General features: G+C 44.2%; 1 protein-coding gene across 4 annotated transcripts in view; it reads right to left on the minus strand.

Annotated features, from left to right (window-relative positions):
* Positions 1-1,243: 1,243 nt before the first annotated feature.
* Positions 1,244-26,151, minus strand: part of LOC115116594 (enhancer of filamentation 1-like) — an 80,242-nt gene continuing 55,334 nt past the window's right edge. For all 4 annotated transcript variants that reach the window (XM_065018024.1, XM_065018023.1, XM_065018026.1 and 1 more), the window contains 5 exons: positions 21,261-21,359; positions 20,845-21,000; positions 13,895-15,103; positions 6,425-6,514; positions 1,244-4,659 (listed from right to left, as the gene is read on the minus strand). In XM_065018024.1, the coding sequence (XP_064874096.1) occupies positions 4,096-4,659; positions 6,425-6,514; positions 13,895-15,103; positions 20,845-21,000; positions 21,261-21,359 (2,118 nt within the window). In that variant the 3' untranslated portion in view covers positions 1,244-4,095. The remainder of the gene's footprint in view (positions 4,660-6,424; positions 6,515-13,894; positions 15,104-20,844; positions 21,001-21,260; positions 21,360-26,151) is intronic.

Raw genomic sequence — 26,151 nt, forward strand, 5'->3', positions numbered from 1 at the left:
TGAGGCTCCAACCCAGGACCTCTGCCTTGCAGAGCACACGTGACCACCCTCCTGAAGCATCTTACCAGTCGACGCTACGTGAAAAGCTAATTATTCACTGGCTCCATGCCATGCTACATGAGCATCCGAGAGGATAAAAGAGAAGAGACGACTTATCTTGATGTTAACATATGATCTGCCATATCAGTTATGATGTTAACATATGATCTGCCATATCAGTTATGATATTAACATATGATCTGCTATACATCAGTTATGATATTAACATATGATCTGCTATATCAGTTATGATATTAACATATGATCTGCTATATCAGTTATGATATTAACATATGATCTGCTATATCCGTTATGATATTAACATATGATCTGCTATATCAGTTATGATATTAACATATGATCTGCTATACATCCGTTATGATATTAACATATGATCTGCTATATCAGTTATGATGTTAACATATGATCTGCTATATCAGTTATGATGTTAACATATGATCTGCCATATCAGTTATGATGTTAACATATGATCTGCTATATCAGTTATGATGTTAACATATGATCTGCAATACATCCGTTATGATATTAACATATGATCTGCTATATCAGTTATGATGTTAACATATGATCTGCAATACATCCGTTATGATATTAACATATGATCTGCTATATCAGTTATGATATTAACATATGATCTGCTATATCAGTTATGATGTTAACATATGATCTGCTATATCAGTTATGATATTAACATATGATCTGCTATATCAGTTATGATGTTAACATATGATCTGCTATATCAGTTATGATATTAACATATGATCTGCTATATCAGTTATGATGTTAACATATGATCTGCTATATCATAACATGAGCTGTTTACCATCCGGTCATGTAATATCCATTTAATTCATTTCAAATAACTGCGCCCAGTTCTGGGTGAATGTGAAAGATACCAGGCTTTGGCTGTGAGTTTCAGTGTTGTTGCCAATATTGTGTACAAGGCCAGCCATTCAGGTATCTAGTTACTGTTATCCAGGCAAACATGTCCGACAGGTGTGTGTGTGTGTGTGTGTGTGTGTGTGTGTGTGTGTGTGTGTGTGTGTGTGTGTGTGTGTGTGTAATAACATAAGTGAGATTTAACAAGGCTTGGTTATGTCATGTCATGTGCAGTGTCTGAAAACAAAGTGGCGCCCACTAGTCTTCTAGCAGTTGACACACTTTATAAAAAAAGACACAGTCATATGGGTAAGAACAGTCCTTTACTTTGTCTGTTGAGAGCCCTGCCCCCTTTTCAACAAAAGAGTGCGACATCAAACGATTTGCACAAAGCACTGGCGTCATTTCCAGCAGTAGGGTGCGTCAACAATCTACAGGTAAAAAAAACAAAGGATGTCATCATCATTAGGTGCTTTATAATATATGAAACGGGAATGTTACGAAAATATGTCCAAATCACCCTAAAAAGACACATATATCTCATCTATATATTTATATCATAATTAAATATAGTACCCGTCAAAAGTTTGGACACACCTACACATTCAAGGGTTTTTCTTTATTTTTTACTATTTTCTACATTGTAGAATACATCAAAACTATGACATAACACATATCATGTAGTAACCAAAAAAGTATTAAACAAAACTAAATATATTTTATATTTATATTTTGATGACAGCTTTGCACACTCTTGGCATTCTCTCAACCAGCTACACCTGGAATGCTTTTCCAACAGTCTTGAAGGAGTTCCCACATATGCTGAGCATTTATTGGCTGCTTCTCCTTTACTCTGTGGTCTAACTCATCCCAAACGATCTCAATTGGGTTGAGGTCAGGTGATTGTGGAGGCCAGGTCATCTGATGCAGCACTCCATCACTCTCCTTCTTGGTCAAATAGCCCTTACATAGCCTAGATGTCACGTTGGCACGAATGACTCGGGAGACAGACGCAGGAATGCGTAATAGTTTATTTATTTATTTATTATTAAGCACCAAATTACGGCGTGCCGTGTAAAGACATGGGGACGAAGACGAAACAAACACTTAACAAAAACACAGGGTTGAAACCCAAACAAAAGAGCGAGGAGAACCTGATGGACTGTCGTTTCTCTGTGCTTATTTGAGCTGTTCTTGCCATAATATGGACTTGTTTTTTTTACCAAATAGGGCTATCTTTTGTATACCACCCCTACCTTGGCTCAAATGCATTAACCTCTTGAACCTCTGGGGGCAGTATTTCATTTTTGGATGAAAAACGTTCCCGTTTTAAACAAGATATTTTGTCACGAAAAGCTCGACTATGCATATAATTGACAGCTTTGGAAAGAAAACACTCTGACGTTTCCAAAACTGCAAAGATATTGTCTGTGAGTGCCACAGAACTAATGCTACAGGCGAAACCAAGATGAAATTTCATACAGGAAGTGAGCCAGATTTTTGAGGCGCTGTGTTCCAATGTCTCCTTATATGGCTGTGAATGTGCAAGGAATGAGCCTACACTTTCTGTCTTTTCCCCAAGGTGTTTGCAGCATTATGACGTATTTGTAGGCATATCATTGGAAAATTGACCATAAGAGACTACATTTACCAGGTGTCCGCTCGGTGTCCTCCGTCAAAACTATTGTGTAATCTCCAGGTGCGTGCATTTTTCCATTTTGAACAGAGGAGAAACCAAACTGCCACGAGTGACTTACCATCGAACAGATATGTGAAAAACACCTTGAGGATTGATTCTAAACAACGTTTGCCATGTTTCTGTCGATATTATGGAGTTAAGTTCGCGTTGTAATGACTGAATTTTCGGGGGGTTTTCTTAGCAATTTCTCCTACACAAATAATATTTTGGGAAAAACTGAACATTTGCTATCTAACTGAGAGTCTCCTCATTGAAAACATCCAAAGTTCTTCAAAGGTAAATTATTTTATTTGAATGCTTTTCTTGTTTTTGTGAAAATGTTGCCTGCTGAATGCTAGGCTTAATGCTATGCTAGCTATCAATACTCTTACACAAATGCTTGTGTAGCTATGGTTGAAAAGCATTTTTTGAAAATCTGAGATGACAGTGTTGTTAACAAAAGGCTAAGCTTGTGAGCCAATATATTTATTTCATTTAATTTGCGATTTTCATGAATAGTTAACGTTGCGTTATGGTAATGAGCTTGAGGCTATAATTACGCTCCCGGATACGGGTTTTTTTCTTAGCCAAACGTGATGAACAAAACGGAGCGATTTCTCCTACACAAATAATCTTTTTGGAAAAACTGAACATTTGCTATCTAACTGAGAGTCTCCTCATTGAAAACATTCGAAGTTCTTCAAAGGTAAATGATTTTACTTGAATGCTTTTCTTGTTTTTGTGAAAATGTTGCCTGCTGAATGCTAGGCTTAATGCTATGCTAGCTATCAATACTCTTACACAAATGCTTGTGTAGCTATGGTTGAAAAGCATTTTTTGAAAATCTGAGATGACAGTGTTGTTAACAAAAGGCTAAGCTTGTGAGCCAATATATTTATTTAATTTCATTTGCGATTTTCATGAATAGTTAACGTTGCGTTATGGTAATGAGCTTGAGGCTATAATTACGCTCCCGGATACGGGATTGCTCGTCGCAACAGGTTAAGGAAAGAAATTCCACAAATGAACTTTTAACAAGGCATTCCAGGTGACTACCTCATGAAGCTGGTTGAGAGAATACCAAGAGTGTGCAAAGCTGTCATCAAGGCACAGGGTGGTTACTTTGAAGAATCTCACATATAGAATATATTTTTATTTGTTTAACAGTTTTTTTTATTTGTTTAACACATGATTCCATGTGTGTTATTTCATAGTTTTGATGTCTTCACTATTATTCTACAATGTAGAATATAGTAAAAAATTATGTAAAACCCTGGACTGAGTAGGTGTGTCCAAACTTTTGACTGATACTGTATATAAAAACATTCTACACAAAAATAGAACCAAATATGTACAGAACAGCCCCCAAAAACTCTTAAGTTTAACAACGAGCAATATACATATATAGATATATACGGTATATACACATAGGATGCTATGGTGCAATAGAAGGGATCAGGTAGTGACAACACAAACAATCACAAAGCAGCCATCTGCAGCAGCTGTTCTTTGAACTGTTGAGCGTGGTGTGAGAGATCCGTGACTCTGTCCACCATGTCCTGAACTGCGACGGTGTTGGGGTAGTGCAACGCGGCCGTCTTAGTGGCTCCCACCACAGTCTTCAGCAGGTCGCAAAGCACATTGCTAGAGTTCATCACCCGGTTGGCCACCTCGGGCGTGGCTGCCTGCCTGGACAGAGTGTCCCCAATAAATACCAGTTTGTGAGTGCTGAGGATGACAAACTTGCTGTGTGCCACAAAGATGCGGGGTGGCTGGCCAGCGCCCACGCAACCAAAGAAAGCGTCCACGGCCTTGAGCAACGTGACAAAGTGCTGCTGGCACTGCTCTGCGTAGAAGCCCAGCAGCTGACGGTCCCGCCCACACAGCTGGGCCCTGCCTCCTGTCAGCGAGGGGGAGGGAGAGGAGGAGGTGTCTGACGGGGAGGAGGAGGGGCCTGTCGGGTGCTGGTGGGAGATCCACTGTGTGATGTCGTTCTCCACTGGTTTGATCACCTCTTGCTCCAATTGCTTGAACTGGTTCATCTGTGAAGGTTGAAAGAGAGTGGATATTTCTTTCTTCATATTTACACAAACTAGTTAAGGATTGTGGCGAGACGGGAGACGGAAATCTCTCGTACACAATAAACATGATGAAAATACATCCTACCTGTCAATTCCATCATATTAGTATAAAACAGAAGGAATTATCATAATTTTTCCATAGAGAGCGTAACATTAACATTAAAGTAATGGAGGATTACAGGAGTGAAAAGGTTAATCTCCTCTTCTATGTATGTGTGCCCTGAGGCCTGCCTGGTGGGCTGCTCTGTCAGAGGGGGACAGATGTTCATGCAGTACATGTTGGCGCTGCTTTGTTCTAGGTACCTTCTATGAACCCATGCTAGAAAGGTAATCCACTGTGTGTTTCATTGAATCATGTTTGTTCCATAAATGATGTGAATAGTACAAAACAGAGAAGAACAGAACAGAGAAGAACAAGAACTGAACAGAGAAGAACAGAACAGAGAAGAACAGACCAGAACAGAGAAGAACAGAACAGAACAGAGAAGAACAGAACAGAGAAGAACAGAGCAGAACAGAGACAAACAGAACAGAACAGAACAGAGAAGAACAGAACAGAGAAGAACAGAACAGAGAAGAACAGAACAGAGAAGAACAGAACAGAGAACCTACTGGGCACAGATGCCAATTCAACATCTTTTCCAAGTTATGTTCAGCGTAATTTCATTGAAATGACGTGGAAAAAACTTGGATTCAACCATTGTTTGCCCAGTGGGACGCCGCCAAACTTACCCTAGTAAAACTGACTATCCTACCGATCCTCGACTTCGGCGATGTCATCTACAAAATAGCTTCCAATACTCTACTCAGCAAACTGGATGCAGTTTATCACAGTGCCATCCGTTTTGTTACTAAAGCACCTTATACCACCCACCACTGCGACCTGTATGCTCTAGTCGGCTGGCCCTCGCTACATGTTCGTCGCCAGACCCACTGGCTCCAGGTCATCTACAAGTCTATGCTAGGTAAAGCTCCGCCTTATCTCAGTGCACTGGTCACGATGGCAACACCCACCCGTAGCACGCACTCCAGCAGGTGTATCTCACTGATCATCCCCAAAGCCAAAACCTAATTTGGCCGCCTTTCCTTCCAGTTCTCTGCTGCCTGCGACTGGAACGAATTGCAAACATCTCTGAAGTTGGAGACTTTTATCTCCCTCACCAACTTTAAACATCTGCTATCTGAGCAGCTAACCAATCGCTGCAGCTGTACATAAGTCCATCGGTATATAGCCCACCCAATTTACCTACCTCATCCCCATACTGTTTTTATTTTATTTACTTTTCTGCTCTTTTACACACCAGTATCTCTACCTGCACATGTTCATCTGATCATTTATCACTCCAGTGTTAATCTGCTAAATTGTAATTATTCACTTCTATGGCCTATGTATTGCCCAACTCCTCATGCCTTTTGCACACAATATATATAGATTTTTTTTTTCCTACTATGACTTTATTGACTTGTTTATTTTTTATTGTTTACTCCATGTGTAACTCTGTGTTTTGTCTGTTCACACTGCTATGCTTTATCTTGGCCAGGTCGCAGTTGCAAACGAGAACCTGTTCTCAACTAGCCTACCTGGTTTAAATAAAGGTGTTCTCAACTAGCCTACCTGGTTAAATAAAGGTGTTCTCAACTAGCCTACCTGGTTAAATAAAGGTGAAAAGAAAATAATAACAAAGCAGAACAGAACAGAGAAGAGGAGAGAGAAAAAAACCTTTACCTGTTCCTGTCCCAGCTGCACCTTGCTCTGTTTAATGATGTTCTCTTTCTCCAGGAGCTCTTTCTGTTGACGCTCAAAGTCCTCTTTTCCCTGAGAAGAAACAAGAGTGTGAGAACTCAACTAAGAAAGCAGACTTAAACAGAAGGGTGGCTACATACAGTACATAGGGTAGCTACAAACATAGGGTAGCTACATACATAGGGTAGCTACATACATAGGGTAGCTACATACATAGGGTAGCTACACACATATGGTAGCTACATACATAGGGTAGCTACATACATATGGTAGCTACATACATATGGTAGCTACATACATAGGGTAGCTACATACATATGGTAGCTACATACATATGGTAGCTACATACCTAGGGTAACTACATACCTAGGGTAACTACATACATATGGTAGCTACATACATAGGGTAGCTACATACATAGGGTAGCTACATACATAGGGTAGCTACACACATATGGTAGCTACATACATAGGGTAGCTACATACATATGGTAGCTACATACATATGGTAGCTACATACATATGGTAGCTACATACATAGGGTAGCTACATACATAGGGTAGCTATATACATAGGGTAGCTACATACATAGGGTAGCTACATACATAGGGTAGCTACATACATATGGTAGCTACATACATAGGGTAGCTACATACATATGGTAGCTACATACATAGGGTATTTACATACATAGGGTAGCTACATACATAGGATAGGGTAGCTACATACATAGGGTAGCTACATACATAGGGTAGCTACATACATATGGTAGCTACATACATATGGTAGCTACATACATAGGGTAGCTACATACATAGGGTAGCTACAGTGCATTCGGCAAAGTATTCAGACCCTTTCTCTTTTCCACATTGTGTTACGTTACAACCTTATTCTAAAATATAGAAAATATTTTTTTCCCCTCATCAATCTACACACAATACCCCATAATGACAAAGCAAAAACGGGTTTTTAGAAATGTTTGCTAATTTATATATTTTTTAAATAAAGTATTCAGTATTCAGACCCTTTGCTATGAGAATCAAAATTGAGCTCAGGTGCATTCTGTTTCCATGATCATCCTTGAGATGTTTCTACAATTTGATTGGAGTTCACCTGTGGTCAATTCAATTGATTGGACATGATTTGGAAAGGCACAGACTTGTCTATATAAGGTCCCAGAGTTGACAGTGCATGTCAGAGCAAAAACCAAGCCATGAGGTCGAAGGAATTGTCCGTAGAGCTCAGAGACAAGATTGTGTTGAGGCACACATCTGGGGAAAGGTACCAAAAAAGTTCTGCAGCATTGAAGGTCTTCAAGAACACAGTGGCCTCCATCATTCTTAAATGGCAGAAGTTTGGAACCACCAAGACTCTTCCTAGAGCTGGCCGGCTGGCCGCCCGGCAATCAGGGGAGGGGGCCTTGGTCAGGGAGGTGACCTTTATGGTAGAGTGGCCAGACGGCCTTTATGGTAGAGCCAGACGGAAGCCACTCCTCAGTAAAAGGCACATGACAGCCCACTTGGAGTTTGAAATAACATTTTATGGTCTGATGAAACCAAGATTGAACTATTTGGCCTGAATGCCAAGCGTCACGTCTGGAGGAAACCTGGCACTACTACTAAGCTGAAGCATGGCGGGGGCAGCATCATGCTGTGGGGATGTTTTTCAGCGGCAGGGACCGGAAGACTAGTTATGATCGAGGGAAAGATGAACTGAGCAAAGTACAGAGAGACATGCTCATACTCAAGAAGACTCGAGGCTGTAATCGCTGCCAAAGGTGCTTTAAACCTCTTAAGCATTAGGCCTACTTTTTCGAACATTCTGTTAAAAATCGCGCAACATTTCAACGTCCTGCTACCCATGCCAGGAATATAGTATATACATATGATTAGTATGTGTGGATAGAAAACACTCTGAAGTTTCTAAAACTGGTTCATTCGCGGCTGTGACTATAACAGAACGTGTGTTCCGTGAAAAAGCCCAAGGAAAACTGATCACAAAAAAAATATATATATATCAATGCGCCAGTTGCCTGTATTGTCTATGGCAAGTGAAAATAGATAGCTCCCAGCATACAAGTCCTACAGCTTCCACACGATGTCGCCAGTCTTGGCAATTGCCTTGAAGTTGTTCCTTGGTCAAATGAAGAAGAGACACTCCATGTCATCCGGTACACGACAGGATGTTTTGGAAGACAGGATATCGACCATCATTTCAAGATGTGGAGCTATAGAATACACATCGCCCCGTGATCAATTTGATCAATTATTAACGTTTACTAATACCTAAAGTTGGATTACAAAAGTAGTTTGAAGTGTTTTGTCAAAGTTTATAGGCAACTTTTTTAATTTTAAAAAATGACGTTGCGTTTTGAAACTGTGTTTTTTCCTGGATCACACAGTCTTCATAAATGGACATTTAGGGTATACATGGACCGATTTAATCGGAAAAAAAAGACCCAATTGTGATGTTTATGGGACATATAGGAGTGCCAACAAAGAAGCTTGTCAAAGGTAATGAATGTTTTATATTTTATTTCTGCGTTTTGTGTAGTGCCGGCTACGCTAATTCTTTTGTTTACGTCCCCTTCAGGTATTTCGGGGTGCTGCATGCTATCAGATAATAGCTTCTCATGCTTTCGCTGAAAAGCATTTTAAAAATCTGACTCGTAGGCTAGATTCACAACGAGTGTAGCTTTAATTGAGTACCCTGCATGTGTGTTTTAATGAAAGTTTGAGTTTTAACGATTGCTATTAGCATTTGGCGTTGTGCATTTGCATTTCTTGTTGGCAAGGTGGGACACTAGCGTGTCGTGTGGCGCTAAGAGGTTTTAACAAAGTACTGAGTAAAGGGTCTGAATTGTTATGTAAATGTGATATTTTATTTTTTATTTTTTATGAATTCATTATGGGGTATTGTGTGTAGATTGATGAGGGGGGAAAAAACAATTTAATCAATTTCAGTATACGGCTGTAACGTAACAAAATGTGGAAAAAGTCAAGGGATCTGAATAATTTCCGAATGCACTGTGCACACAGAGAGTATCTACATACAGATTGTAGGTACATGTATACTTATAAAATACATAGCCTCATTCAACCTTTACTTGCATTCCGCTCGATTAAGATCTGCCTCTTCCTTGATGAACATATGGTACAACCCAATAGGCTGATACAGCCTGACTACCTCTATACTGTAAGCAGCTAGCACACACATCCTGAATACCACCAGATGGTACAACCCAATAGGCTGATACAGCCTGACTACCTCTACACTGTCAGCAGCTAGCACACACATCCTGAATACCACCAGATGGTACAACCCAATAGGCTGATACAGCCTGACTACCTCTACACTGTCAGCAGCTAGCACACACATCCTGAATACCACCAGATGGTACAACCCAATAGGCTGATACAGCCTGACTACCTCTACACTGTCAGCAGCTAGCACACACATCCTGAATACCACCAGATGGTACAACCCAATAGGCTGATACAGCCTGACTACCTCTACACTGTCAGCAGCTAGCACACACATCCTGAATACCACCAGATGGTACAACCCAATAGGCTGATACAGCCTGACTACCTCTACACTGTCAGCAGCTAGCACACACATCCTGAATACCACCAGATGGTACAACCCAATAGGCTGATACAGCCTGACTACCTCTACACTGTCAGCAGCTAGCACACACATCCTGAATACCACCAGATGGTACAACCCAATAGGCTGATACAGCCTGACTACCTCTACACTGTCAGCAGCTAGCACACACATCCTGAATACCACCAGATGGTACAACCCAATAGGCTGATACAGCCTGACTACCTCTACACTGTCAGCAGCTAGCACACACATCCTGAATACCACCAGATGGTACAACCCAATAGGCTGATACAGCCTGACTACCTCTATACTGTCAGCAGCTAGCACACACATCCTGAATACCACCAGATGGTACAACCCAATAGGCTGATACAGCCTGACTACCTCTACACTGTCAGCAGCTAGCACACACATCCTGAATACCACCAGATGGTACAACCCAATAGGCTGATACAGCCTGACTACCTCTATACTGTAAGCAGCTAGCACACACATCCTGAATACCACCAGATGGTACAACCCAATAGGCTGATACAGCCTGACTACCTCTACACTGTCAGCAGCTAGCACACACATCCTGAATACCACCAGATGGTACAACCCAATAGGCTGATACAGCCTGACTACCTCTATACTGTCAGCAGCTAGCACACACATCCTGAATACCACCAGATGGTACAACCCAATAGGCTGATACAGCCTGACTACCTCTACACTGTCAGCAGCTAGCACACACATCCTGAATACCACCAGATGGTACAACCCAATAGGCTGATACAGCCTGACTACCTCTACACTGTCAGCAGCTAGCACACACATCCTGAATACCACCAGATGGTACAACCCAATAGGCTGATACAGCCTGACTACCTCTACACTGTCAGCAGCTAGCACACACATCCTGAATACCACCAGATCATCCAAGGGTCAATAAGGGTCAACCTTCCATGGGTCAATAAGGGTCAACCTACCAAGGGTCAATAAGGCAGCAACACACCTTAGAAGCTGTAAAGGAATTTCACATCCAAGCTCTCATACATACATCAGGGATCATGTCTTGACATGAGTGGCTAACATCTTACCTACAATGCCTTGCAAAAGTATTCACCCCCTTGGCGTTTTTTCTATTTTGTTGCATAACAACCTGTAATTTAAATGGATTTTTATTTGGATTTCATGTAATGGACAGACACAAAATAGTCCCAATTGGTGAAGTGAAATGAAAAAAATTACTTGTTTAAAAGAATTCCCAAAACAATTAGAAAGGAAAGGTGGTGTGTGCATATGTATTCACCCCCTTTGTTATGAAGCCCCTAAATAAGATCTGGTGCAACCAATTACCTTCAGAAGTCACATAATTAGTTAAATAAAGCCCACCTGTGTGCAATCTAAGTGTCACATGATCTGTCACATGATCTCAGTAGATATACACCTGTTCTGAAAGGCTCCAGAGTCTGCAACACCACTAAGCAAGTGGCACCACCAAGCAAGCGGCACCATGAAGAAAAAAGGAGCTCTCCAAACAGGTCAGGGACAAAGTTGTTGAGAAGTACAGATCAGGGTTGGGTTATAAAAAAAGATCAGAAACTTTGAACATCCCACGGAGCACCATTAAATCCATTATTAAAAAATGGAAAAAATATGGCACCACAACAAACCTGCCAAGAGAGGGCCGCCCACCAAAACTCACAGACCAGGCAAGGAGGGCATCAATCAGAGGGGCAACAAAGAGACCAAAGATAACCCTGAAGGAGCTGCAAAGCTCCGCAGAGGAGATTGAAGTTTCTGTCCATAGGACCACTTTAAGCCGTACATTCCACAGATTTGGGCTTTATGGAAGAGTTGCCAGAAAAAAGCCATTGCTTAAAACCTCTTCCTTCTACCCTCTACTTTTTTGAACATTCTGTTAAAAATCGCGCAACATTTCAGCGCCCTGCTACTCATGCCAGGAATATAGTATATGCATTTGCTTAGTCTGTGTGGATAGAAAACACTCAGACGTTTATAAAACTGGTTAAATCACTGCTGTGGCTTTACCAGAACGGCATTTACATAGAAAAGCACAGGAAAAACTGATCACTGAAAATGGGAAAATATATCCATGCGCTACTTGAACCCATTGATAAAGGTGAACCACAATTAATTGACTGAGGTTGCAGTACCTACAGCTTCCACACGGTGTCTAGAGTCTTGTCATTTCCCTTCGAGTTTTTTCTTGGTCAAACACATGCAGGGCACCGTATTTCCTCAGGTCTAGGACCGGATATTTTCGTTGAGTTTCTAGCCGGACATTTTTCCAGACGGACAGCTAATGATCTTTACATCGCCTCCTGATGAATTTTATCGCTTATTAACGTTTACTACCTAAAGTTGCATTACAAACGTATTTCGAAGTGTTTTGTGAAAGTTTATCGTCGACTTTTTGAATTTTAAAAAATGACGTTACGTTTTGAAACAATGTTTTTTTCGTTTATCACACAGTCTACATATAACGATATCTAGGCTTTATATGGACCGATTTAATCGAAATAAAGACCCAATAGTGTTTATGGGACATCTAGGAGTGCCAACAAAGAAGATGGTGAAAGGTAATGAATGTTTTCTATTTTATTGTGCGGTTTGTGTAACGCCGAAATGCTAATTATTTTGTTTACGTCCCCTGCGGGTCTTTTGGGGTGTTACATGCTATCAGATAATAGCTTCTCATGCTTTCGCCGAAAAGCATTTTAAAAATCTGACTTGTTGCCTGGATTCACAACGAGTGTAGCTTTAATTCGATACCCTGCATGTGTATTTTAATGAACGTTTGAGTTTTAACTAATACTATTAGCATTTAGCGTAGCGCATTTGCATTTCCAGAGCTCTAGTTGGGACGCAAGCGTCCCGAGTAGAAGCAAGAGGTTAAAGAAAAAAATAAGCAAACACGTTTGGTGTTCGCCAAAAGGCATGTGGGAGACTCCCCAAACATATGGAAGAAGGTACTCTGATTAGATGAGACTAAAATTAGGCTTCTTTTTTTTTTCAAGGAAAACGCTGTCTGGCGCAAACCCAACACCTCTCATCACCCCGAGAACATCATCCCCACAGTGAAGCATGGTGGTGGCAGCATCATGCTGTGGGGATATTTTTCATCGGCAGGGACTGGGAAACTGGTCAGAATTTAAGAAATGATGGATGGTGTTAAATACAGGGAAATTCTTGAGGGAAACCTGTTTCATTCTTCAAGAGATTTGAGACTGGGACAAAGGTTCACCCTCCAGCAGGACAATGACCCTAATCATACTGCTAAAGCAACACTCAAGTGGTTTAAGGGGAAACATTTAAGCCCAGACCTCAATCCAATAGAGAATCTGTGGTATGACTTAAAGAATGCTGTACACCAGCGGAACCCATCCAACTTGAAGGAGCTGGAGCAGTTTTGCCTTGAAGAATGGGCAAAAATCCCAGTGGCTAGATGTGCCAAGCTTATAGAGACATACCCCAATAGACTAGTTATACACTCTCAAGTTTTCTGTTTTTTGCCTTATTTCTTGTTTGTTTCACCCCCCCAAAATATTTAGCATCTTCAAAGTGGTAGGAATGTTGTGTAAATGAAATTATACAACCCCTCCCAAAATCAAAATTTAATTCCAGGTTGTAAGGCAACAAAATAGGAAAAATGCTAAGGGGGGTGAATACTTTCGCAAGCCTTTGTAGCTACCTTTTTTGTCTTAACTAGCTACCCTAAGTTGAATGTTTGACTGTACGTTGCTCTGGATTAGAGCATCTGTTAAATTACCAAAATGTAATGTAAATGTAACATCCAAGTGGTGAGTCGGGCTAGAGTCAGAGTCAGTCATACCTGCAGATGGACGTAGTCATAGTCCTCCATCCAGCTCTTAACACACTTCTCACTATTGTTCATGTTGCCTTTGTCTTGGCTGGAGGGCACAGGAAAGGGCTTGGTGTGGCCCCTGTAGTTATCACTATCTGAGGGTGGAGAGGTTAGAGGGTGGATGACGGCCTCCTCGGGCGTACCACCCCTGGGGTAGGAGGACCCGTTCATGGTGGGTGCTCGTCTAAAAAGCAGCTCAGCATTACCCCCCACGGAGGAGGCCAGCTGCTTGGCGTCGTCGGGCACCGTCCTGGACACCATGACAAAGCGATCCAGGTCGTCACTCTTGATCTGGTGCTTGGAGGCGCTGGAGATGGTCACGGTGTTGAGGGCCCAGCCGCAGTTCTCCAGGCTCTGGTAGGTCTGCAGGATGATCTGCTGGGAGTCCTCCAGCCTCCCCAGCTGCCTCCTTAGCTTACTGTGCAGGCTGGGGTCTGACAGGGCAGTGGCGTTGGCCGCAGCACCCCTCCCAAACACCACAAAGTCTCCCAGGGCTGCCCGCACCCGGTCTAGCACGGTGCGCACCTCGTTGGTATGGCGCTCCATGAAAGGGTAAGTCCTCCAGTGGGGGGAAGAGGCCAGGCTCTGCAGGGCCCCGACTGAGGCCTCTACCGCCTGCTGCTGGCGGCACAGCCTCTGGACGGCCTGGTCCACATCCAGGGCCAGCCGGCCCTCAGCACTGGAGACCGTGGAGGTGGAGGAGGTTGACATGGAACTGTGTGTGGAGCCCGTACTGGAGAAGGACAGGCGATTCACCCCATCCGCCACGTCCCCCAGAGCAGGGGGGATGTCATATACGCCTTGGCCCTTCCCCCTGTCCCTCTCCTGGGGGGTGGAGCGGTGCTGGGAGGGGGGCTGCTGCATCCCCCTGGGGATGTCATACAGGTCCCCCCGAGGCCCCGCCCCAGAGAGCTGGTGGGAGGGGGGCGGCACGTCGTAGATTCCCTCGTTGTCATTGGCGACGGGGCGTTGGAGGTGGTGGGGGCCAATTGGCTGGGAACTGGGGGGGAAGTCATAGTTGGACTGGGGGGACAGGGAGGCTGAGGGCTTGGTAAAGGTGGGAGGGGGTACGTCGTAGATGCCCTCCTGTTGTTTGTGTTGTTTGAGAGGCTGGGGGAAATCGTAGTTCCCCTCCTGGAGGGCTGGGGTGTTCCAGCAGGGAGGCACAGAGTACACCTGTGGGGACAAGACAAACATTTGTTGAGTGCCTCAGACTACGGTAAGGAGGGCAGTAGAAAGCGATTCAACCAACGATGCCTCATAGCTACAGACACACAGCTTACCCATATCAATATCATAGTTACAGACACACAGCTTACCCATATCAATATCATAGTTACAGACACACAGCTTACCCATATCAATATCATAGTTACAGACACACAGCTTACCCATATCAATATCATAGTTACAGACATACAGATTACCCATATCAATGTCATAGTTACAGACACACAGCTTACCCATATCAATATCATAGTTACAGACACACAGCTTACCCATATCAATATCATAGTTACAGACACATAGCTTACCCATATCAATATCATAGTTACAGACACACAGCTTACCCATATCAATATCATAGTTAGACACACAGCTTACCCATATCAATATCATAGTTACAGACATACAGATTACCCATATCAATATCATAGTTAGACACACAGCTTACCCATATCAATATCATAGTTACAGACACACAGATTACCCATATCAATATCATAGTTACAGACATACAGATTACCCATATCAATGTCATAGTTACAGACACACAGCTTACCCATATCAATATCATAGTTACAGACATACAGCTTACCCATATCAATATCATAGTTACAGACACACAGCTTACCCATATCAATGACAAGCACACTTTGCATCACAATATTTTCGTCAGATATTGAGGAACTGAAAGTACTGTTTAGTTTCTGTTGATTCTATATGTGTTAATCTAAATATGGTGTCTGTCTATTCCTCTATTTCTTCCCCCATGATAACTCCATATCAACTTGAATATGACAAGCACTATAAGCAATAAACAGCTAGACCTTTAAAACCAGTATAGTCCTGACAGAGTGGAATAAGGATTGTGAGGTACAGTACATATCATGCAGCATTAAAGTGGAGTTGTATAAATAAAATGAGTGAGCTGTAAGTGATTTCACTCAGCCTTGAAATCCACTCCTGAACCCAAAATGTAATTAGGAGAAACACAAATAACGAGTTCCCACTTATTTAATGTTATTACAAAGCAACTGATGTCCCTAAACCTTGACTGGTCCTGGAACGCTGGTTATTACAAAGCAACTGATGTCCCTAAACCTTGACTGGTCCTGGAACGCTGGTTATTACAAAGCAACTGATGTCCCTAAACCTTGACTGGTCCTGGAACGCTGGTTATTACAAAGCAACTGATGTCCCTAAACCTTGACTGGTCCTGGAACGCTGGTTATTACAAAGCAACTGATGTCCCTAAACCTTGACTGGTCCTGGAACGCTGGTTATTACAAAGCAACTGATGTCCCTAAACCTTGACTGGTCCTGGAACGCTGGTTATTACAAAGCAACTGATGTCCCTAAACCTTGACTGGTCCTGGAACGCTGGTTATTACAAAGCAACTGATGTCCCTAAACCTTGACTGGTCCTGGAACGCTGGTTATTACAAAGCAACTGATGTCCCTAAACCTTGACTGGTCCTGGAACGCTGGTTATTACAAAGCAACTGATGTCCCTAAACCTTGACTGGTCCTGGAACGCTGGTTATTACAAAGCAACTGATGTCCCTAAACCTTGACTGGTCCTGGAACGCTGGTTATTACAAAGCAACTGATGTCCCTAAACCTTGACTGGTCCTGGAACGCTGGTTATTACAAAGCAACTGATGTCCCTAAACCTTGACTGGTCCTGGAACGCTGGTTATTACAAAGCAACTGATGTCCCTAAACCTTGACTGGTCCTGGAACGCTGGTTATTACAAAGCAACTGATGTCCCTAAACCTTGACTGGTCCTGGAACGCTGGTTATTACAAAGCAACTGATGTCCCTAAACCTTGACTGGTCCTGGAACGCTGGTTATTACAAAGCAACTGATGTCCCTAAACCTTGACTGGTCCTGGAACGCTGGTTATTACAAAGCAACTGATGTCCCTAAACCTTGACTGGTCCTGGAACGCTGGTTATTACAAAGCAACTGATGTCCCTAAACCTTGACTGGTCCTGGAACGCTGGTTATTACAAAGCAACTGATGTCCCTAAACCTTGACTGGTCCTGGAACGCTGGTTATTACAAAGCAACTGATGTCCCTAAACCTTGACTGGTCCTGGAACGCTGGTTATTACAAAGCAACTGATGTCCCTAAACCTTGACTGGTCCTGGAACGCTGGTTATTACAAAGCAACTGATGTCCCTAAACCTTGACTGGTCCTGGAACGCTGGTTATTACAAAGCAACTGATGTCCCTAAACCTTGACTGGTCCTGGAACGCTGGTTATTACAAAGCAACTGATGTCCCTAAACCTTGACTGGTCCTGGAACGCTGGTTATTACAAAGCAACTGATGTCCCTAAACCTTGACTGGTCCTGGAACGCTGGTTATTACAAAGCAACTGATGTCCCTAAACCTTGACTGGTCCTGGAACGCTGGTTATTACAAAGCAACTGATGTCCCTAAACCTTGACTGGTCCTGGAACGCTGGTTATTACAAAGCAACTGATGTCCCTAAACCTTGACTGGTCCTGGAACGCTGGTTATTACAAAGCAACTGATGTCCCTAAACCTTGACTGGTCCTGGAACGCTGGTTATTACAAAGCAACTGATGTCCCTAAACCTTGACTGGTCCTGGAACGCTGGTTATTACAAAGCAACTGATGTCCCTAAACCTTGACTGGTCCTGGAACGCTGGTTATTACAAAGCAACTGATGTCCCTAAACCTTGACTGGTCCTGGAACGCTGGTTATTACAAAGCAACTGATGTCCCTAAGCCTTGACTGGTCCTGGAACGCTGGTTATTACAAAGCAACTGATGTCCCTAAGCCTTGACTGGTCCTGGAACGCTGGTTATTACAAAGCAACTGATGTCCCTAAACCTTGACTGGTCCTGGAACGCTGGTTATTACAAAGCAACTGATGTCACTAAACCTTGACTGGTCCTGGAACGCTGGTTATTACAAAGCAACTGATGTCCCTAAACCTTGACTGGTCCTGGAACGCTGGTTATTACAAAGCAACTGATGTCCCTAAGCCTTGACTGGTCCTGGAACGCTGGTTATTACAAAGCAACTGATGTCCCTAAGCCTTGACTGGTCCTGGAACGCTGGTTATTACAAAGCAACTGATGTCCCTAAACCTTGACTGGTCCTGGAACGCTGGTTATTACAAAGCAACTGATGTCACTAAACCTTGACTGGTCCTGGAACGCTGGTTATTACAAAGCAACTGATGTCCCTAAACCTTGACTGGTCCTGGAACGCTGGTTATTACAAAGCAACTGATGTCCCTAAACCTTGACTGGTCCTGGAACGCTGGTTATTACAAAGCAACTGATGTCCCTAAACCTTGACTGGTCCTGGAACGCTGGTTATTACAAAGCAACTGATGTCACTAAACCTTGACTGGTCCTGGAACGCTGGTTATTACAAAGCAACTGATGTCACTAAACCTTGACTGGTCCTGGAACGCTGGTTATTACAAAGCAACTGATGTCACTAAACCTTGACTGGTCCTGGAACGCTGGTTATTACAAAGCAACTGATGTCCCTAAACCTTGACTGGTCCTGGAACGCTGGTTATTACAAAGCAACTGATGTCCCTAAACCTTGACTGGTCCTGGAACGCTGGTTATTACAAAGCAACTGATGTCCCTAAACCTTGACTGGTCCTGGAACGCTGGTTATTACAAAGCAACTGATGTCCCTAAACCTTGACTGGTCCTGGAACGCTGGTTATTACAAAGCAACTGATGTCAGTAAGCATTGACTGGTCCTGGACAGGCCTGGAACACTAGCTATTATGATGTCATTAAGCCTGCTGGCCCTGGATAGGCCTGGAACACTAGCTATTATGATGTCATTAAGCCTGCTGGTCCTGGATAGGCCTGGAACACTAGCTATTATGATGTCATTAAGCCTGCTGGGCCTGGACAGGCCTGGAACACTAGCTATTATGATGTCATTAAGCCTGCTGGGCCTGGACAGGCCTGGAACACTAGCTATTATGATGTCATTAAGCCTGCTGGCCCTGGACAGGCCTGGAACACTAGCTATTATGATGTCATTAAGCCTGCTGGTCCTGGACAGGCCTGGAACACTAGCTATTATGATGTCATTAAGCCTGCTGGTCCTGGATAGGCCTGGAACACTAGCTATTATGATGTCATTAAGCCTGCTGGTCCTGGATAGGCCTGGAACACTGGCTATTATGATGTCATTAAGCCTGCTGGCCCTGGACAGGCCTGGAACACTAGCTATTATGATGTCATTAAGCCTGCTGGTCCTGGATAGGCCTGGAACACTAGCTATTATGATGTCATTAAGCCTGCTGGTCCTGGATAGGCCTGGAACACTAGCTATTATGATGTCATTAAGCCTGCTGGTCCTGGATAGGCCTGGAACACTGGCTATTATGATGTCATTAAGCCTGCTGGCCCTGGACAGGCCTGGAACACTAGCTATTATGATGTCACTAAGCATTGACTGGTCCTGGATAGGCCTGGAACACTAGCTATTATGGTGTCATTAAGCTTGCTGGTCCTGGATAGGCCTGGAACACTGGCTATTATGATGTCATTAAGCCTGCTAGGCCTGGAACACTAGCTATTATGATGTCACTAAGCCTTGACTGGTCCTGGATAGGCCTGGAACACTGGCTATTATGATGTCATTAAGCCTGCTGGCCCTGGATAGGCCTGGAACACTAGCTATTATGATGTCATTAAGCCTGCTGGTCCTGGATAGGCCTGGAACACTGGCTATTATGATGTCATTAAGCCTGCTGGCCCTGGATAGGCCTGGAACACTAGCTATTATGATGTCATTAAGCCTGCTGGCCCTGGATAGGCCTGGAACACTGGCTATTATGATGTCATTAAGCCTGCTGGTCCTGGATAGGCCTGGAATACTGGCTATTATGATGTCACTCAGCCTGCTGGTCCTGGATAGGCCTGGAACACTAGCTATTATGATGTCATTAAGCCTGCTGGCCCTGGACAGGCCTGGAACACTGGCTATTATGATGTCATTAAGCCTGCTGGTCCTGGACAGGCCTGGAACACTAGCTATTATGATGTCATTAAGCCTGCTGGTCCTGGATAGGCCTGGAACACTGGCTATTATGATGTCACTAAGCCTTGACTGGTCCTGGACAGGCTTGGAACACTAGCTATTATGATGTCATTAAGCCTGCTGGCCCTGGATAGGCCTGGAACACTGGCTATTATGATGTCACTAAGCCTTGACTGGTCCTGGACAGGCCCAGAAGTTAATATGAGACAACCCAGGTCATGTCTCAAATGGCACCCTATTCCCTACATAGTGCACTACTTTTGGCCACTCCTTTCTACCACATCCCTATTGGCCCTGGTCAAAAGTATGCACTATATAGGGAATTGGTTGCCATTTGGTACATAGCCCAAGAGAAGTAATCATTTATTCATTGACTTTCCCTGCGAGAGAGAACGCTATTTTGGCAGGCAACACTTTCATTTAGGGAACTGCAAAGAAGTCATAAATATGATCATTTGACATATTATTCATTTATTACCAGGCAATTAAGAGGAAAACTAGGACCTGTATCAATAAACGCATAGTAACATTCTCCGGACTTAAACGGCTACCGCTTCCTACAGGCCTTCTGTATGCTGTCTCTCCATGTGGGCAGTGTTTCTGTGTGTAGTATGAGTGGTCCCAGACATACCCCTTGTGTGGAGGGAGGGATATCGTAAACCCCTTGTTTCCGAGGGTCCATTTGAGTGGATGGAGGAATATCATAGATTCCTCCTTGGGGACGAGCATTCCCATGTTGTCCGGGAGAGTGTGAGCCCATCAGTTTCCCAGGAGGAATGTCATACACCTGGAAAACATGGAGACATTCCCAAATCAGGATACCATAGATGACATTACATTTACAAGGCAGAATTAGCTATGTGAAACACAGAGGCTGTGTCTGAAATGGCTTCCTGTTCTCTTTATAGTGTTTGGCCATGTCTCTGCACAGCTGCGTTTCATATACAGTAGCTAATTGCATACGGTGAAAGGTTCCATATTGGAATAGTCCTGATGGATTGAAATAGGCATTGCTATAGACCGTGTGTACTTGAGTGAGACACCTACCCCCTGTGGTCTCATTGGAGGAACGTCATAGAGGTCCTGTTGGTTATGCTGACCAGCGCTGTAGGCATAGGACTGTCCCACTCCTGTCGGGGTCACCACCTGTCCACACCAGGGGCGAGGCGGGAAGAAACAAGACATGACAACAGGTTCATGACAGTTCCAACAGTGTTAGCCCTACAAATGCTGAACCTGTATACCAGTCAGTTTGTTTCATGTTGTCATGCCAACGAGTGGCATGATGGCACAAACAGACTGGTACCCAGGCCTACAAGTAGTGGCATGATGGCACAAACAGACTGGTACCCAGGCTACCAAGTAGTGGCATGATGGCACAAACAGACTGGTACCCAGGCTACCAAGTAGTGGCATGATGGCACAAACAGACTGGTACCCAGGCTACCAAGTAGTGGCATGATGGCACAAACAGACTGGTACCCAGGCTACCAAGTAGTGGCAAGATGGCACAAACAGACTGATACCCAGACTAACAAATGCTAGCCCCACATACTGTATATTCACCCTGTATGTCCTATGAGTTGATAATGTAGTCGCTGAGTCACTGTGACTCTAAACCTGCACATCTCTCCTGACTATCATAGCTGGGTCACATTCATTAGAGCACACAGTAGTAAAACGTTTTGCAGTGGAAAACAAAAACAGATGTTTCCTATTGGACATGTTCAAGTATTCCCCCCTCCCCTTCATGCCTTTCTCAGTCTGTTTTCTTACGTTTGGTGACTAGTGTATATGAATGACCCTATTCTCTGTTAGTGTCCCAAATTGCACCCTATACTACTTTTGACCAGGTGCAAAAGTAGTGCACTGTATATAAGTAATAGGGTTCGATTTGGGATGCAGACCCAGTCAGTCCTCTCCTTATGTGACCCTGCAGCAATAATAACGACTCAGACCAAATCAGTCCTGACTGTGCATGTCTCAGCTTACTCACAGAGCGCCCTCCAAACCCAACCATGTGATAAACAGAAGCCTGGCAAGCAAAGGGCCAATGATGTGGGAGAAGGCTAGATCCAACCACTTAGGCAGCGGCGCTATGGCCAGAAATGTCACAGGAAAGCCATGGTTATATGCGTCCCAAATGGCACCCTATTCCCTATGTAGTGCACTACTTTTGACCAGAGCTCAGCCAACAGGGCTGGGGCCAGAAACAACAAAATAAAAAACTAAAGCCATGAAGTAGGGGACTGAGCTGTCATGAGGTGTGATGCTGCAAGTAAAAACAGACGTCCCAGGACATGGGTGTCACTTCAGGTCCTCAAGGGAAGAGAGGCAAGAAAGAAAGAAACAGCCCAAAAAGGCAGTAATGCAGTGACAGCTTGTTCCTCCCTTTCCAGCATTTTCATTCATGGGTCTCTCATTACACTCACAAATGTTCCAAATAGAGACATTTCGAATGTCATATTATGGCTATGTACAAAAGGGAAAATAAATGTACATAAATATGGGTTGTATTTGTTGTATAAATCTTGCTGCTGCTGCGATGGCAAACTGTGGTATTTCACCCAATAGATATGGGATTTGTTTCATAATTCTTTGTGGGTCTGTGTAATCTGAGGGAAAATCTCTCTCTCTCTCTGTCCCTCCCCCATCCCCCTCTATAGACACACAACCCACAAGGTTCACTGACAGGGCTGGAAAACGGGACCCATACATACGCCTTCCAGTTACAACAACAGAGAGACTTGCCTGTAAGGGGGGTGCGTGTTGGTGGCAGGGAAGTCAGGCGCAGGAGAACGAACTTGGTATATACGGAGTTCTTTAATAAATGCTGACAAAACTCCAAAATGTACAAAATAACAAAGTGGGTACAAAACCCGTCGCGCACCAACACTAAATAGCACATCTCATACAATCAAAACAATCTCCGACAAGGACATGAGGGGAAACAGAGGGTTAAATACACAACATGTAATTGATGGGATTGGAACCAGGTGTGAAGGAAGACAAGACAAAACCAATGGAAAATTAAAAATGGATCAGTGATGGCTAGAAGGTCGGTGACGTCGACCGCCGAACACTGCCTGAACAAGGAGAGGCACTGCCTCTCAAATGGCAACCTATGCCCTAAGTAGTGCATAGACTTATAGGGCTAGGGTCACACAGAGGTCTCTTCTCTGTCTCTTCGTCTGAATGATCAAAGGTATGACCCCAGAATTATACCCCATCCATCCACCCGAGTAAGATGAATGTCTCAGTGGACAGAGACAGGGAGACAGAGAGGGAGAGAGCGAGACAGAGAGGGAGAGAGAGAGACAGAGAGACACAGAGATAGAGAGAGAGAGACATATAAAGACAGATGGAGAGGTATAGAGAGGGGGAAAGGGATGAGAGTAGAGAGGAATTCCATTCAACCCAGACCCTGAGTGAAGACCCTGAGTGAAGACCCTGAGTGAAGACCCTGGGTGTAGACCCTGAGTGAAGACCCTGGGTGTAGACCCTGGGTGTAGACCCTGGCTGAAGACCCTGAGTGAAGACCCTGGGTGTAGACCCTGAGTCGAAGACCAGGTACCGAGTCGATGTGAAGACTTTATACAGGGGGTACCGGTACAGAGTCGATGTGAAGACTTTATACAGGGGGTACAGGTACAGAGTCGATGTGGAGGTTTTATACAGGGGGTACCGGTACAGAGTCGATGTGAAGACTTTATACAGGGGGTACAGGTACAGAGTCGATGTGAAGACTTTATACAGGGGGTACTGGTACAGAGTCGATGTGAAGACATTATACAGGGGGTACAGGTACAGAGTCGATGTGAAGACTTTATACAGGGGGTACCGGTACAGAGTCGATGTGAAGACATTATACAGGGGGTACCGGTACAGAGTCGATGTGAAGACTATATACAGGGGGTACCGGTACAGAGTCGATGTGAAGACTTTATACAGGGGGTACAGGTACAGAGTCGATGTGAAGACTTTATACAGGGGGTACAGGTACAGAGTCGATGTGAAGACTTTATACAGGGGGTACCGGTACAGAGTCGATGTGAAGACTTTATACAGGGGGTACCGGTACAGAGTCGATGTGAAGACATTATACAGGGGGTACCGGTACAGAGTCGATGTGACGACATTATACAGGGGGTACCGGTACAGAGTCATTGTGCTGAGGTACAGGTTATACAGGATGTCCATTATTGAAACATGGGAACAAACAATCCTGCTACATTCTATTTCTCTCACACACACATGTACCTTTGATTGGGAACACGTGCTACCAGATACAGCAGCCAGTTAGCCTTTAGAAAATGTCAAAGTCCTGGACTAGAAGGTCCATGTTGCTTTCTCCGTAGTCCCTACTACTTCCTGTGGTGTGACTTTGTGTGGGAAAGTTGCAGCGAATGGACATAGAACACAAGGAGATCTCTGTTTGCAGTTCCCCTCTCTCAATCTCAGTCCATAGAGATGGCTAATACAGTACCTGTTGAAGGCAGAAAGCCACAGGGACCAGTCTGGACACTCAACAGGTACATGTCAGGTCTGTGTCCTAACCGGCACCCTATACCCTATACAGTGCACTACTTTTACCAGATCGCGATGGGCTCTTTGTTAAAAGTAGTGCACTATAAAGGGAATAGGGTGCCATTTGGGACGTAAACAGACACTTTGTGCTCCCTTCTTTCTGTCACTGGGTCCTCTCAGGCGATGCCAGACGCATACTGCTCATGTATTTCCCATATACACCCTCTGTTTACCCAGCAAGCTTTGCTGTTGCGGCGGGCCCGGCCAGGGTACTTGGAGCTCCTAATGGTGGTTGGGTAAATATTGACCAGACCTCTTTAAGGAGGAGGTAACTTTGTGTTCGTGTAACTTTGTGTGGAGGCAGGTAGGTGTGTGTGTGTGTGTGTGTGTGTGTGTGTGTGTTTGCGTGCGTGCGTGTGTGCGTGTGTGTTTGTAGGTGTGAGTGTGTGTAAAAAGACCCACTATGAGGCTATCGTCTCATTGCTCCATCACACGCTGATGACCTGATGACACGTGTCAACGGTCCCATCAGACCTGTCAGTGGTGGCCGGGTCACACTAATGGTGCTAATGACGCTTCCAACAATTGACCCCTTTGTTCCAACCGAATGGGATGATTCTATCTATTCTATGGTATCCATTCATCTATTCGTCCCCCATCTCTCCCTCCCTGTCCTGTCCTTCCATCCCTTTAAGGGGCCCGCATGCTTCCCAGGCAAAACAGTTTCAGAAGAGTTTGTGCATATATTATGATGACATTTTTTGTTCATTTTGGACTTCGGTGAGGGTTTTTTTGTTTGGGCCCACAACATGTTTTTGCTCGAGGCCAGCTAAAGTTTGGAAGGCCAAAGTCTACGCGCCTTCGTCCAAGTCTTTTAAAAGAGTATGTGAGCACACTTGTTCGGTTCGGCTAGCTGAGGTCTGCTTGGCGCCTTTACCCAGCAGAACTGAAGCATGCCGACACCTTTACCCAGCAGGACTGAAGCATGCCGACACCTTTACCCAGCAGGACTGAAACATGCCGACACCTTTACCCAGCAGGACTGAAGCATGCCGACACCTTTACCCAGCAGGACTGAAGCATGCCGACACCTTTACCCAGCAGGACTGAAGCATGCCGACACCTTTACCCAGCAGGACTGAAGCATGCCGACGTCTTTACCCAGCAGGACTGAAGCATGCCGACACCTTTACCCAGCAGGACTGAAGCATGCCGACACCTTTACCCAGCAGGACTGAAGCATGCCGACACCTTTACCCAGCAGGACTGAAACATGCCGACGTCTTTACCCAGCAGGACTGAAGCATGCCGACACCTTTACCCAGCAGGACTGAAGCATGCCGACACCTTTACCCAGCAGGACTGAAGCATGCCGACACCTTTACCCAGCAGGACTGAAGCATGCCGACAC

This window comes from Oncorhynchus nerka, linkage group LG4 (assembly GCF_034236695.1).
Source record: "Oncorhynchus nerka isolate Pitt River linkage group LG4, Oner_Uvic_2.0, whole genome shotgun sequence".
Classification (NCBI taxonomy): domain Eukaryota; kingdom Metazoa; phylum Chordata; class Actinopteri; order Salmoniformes; family Salmonidae; genus Oncorhynchus; species Oncorhynchus nerka.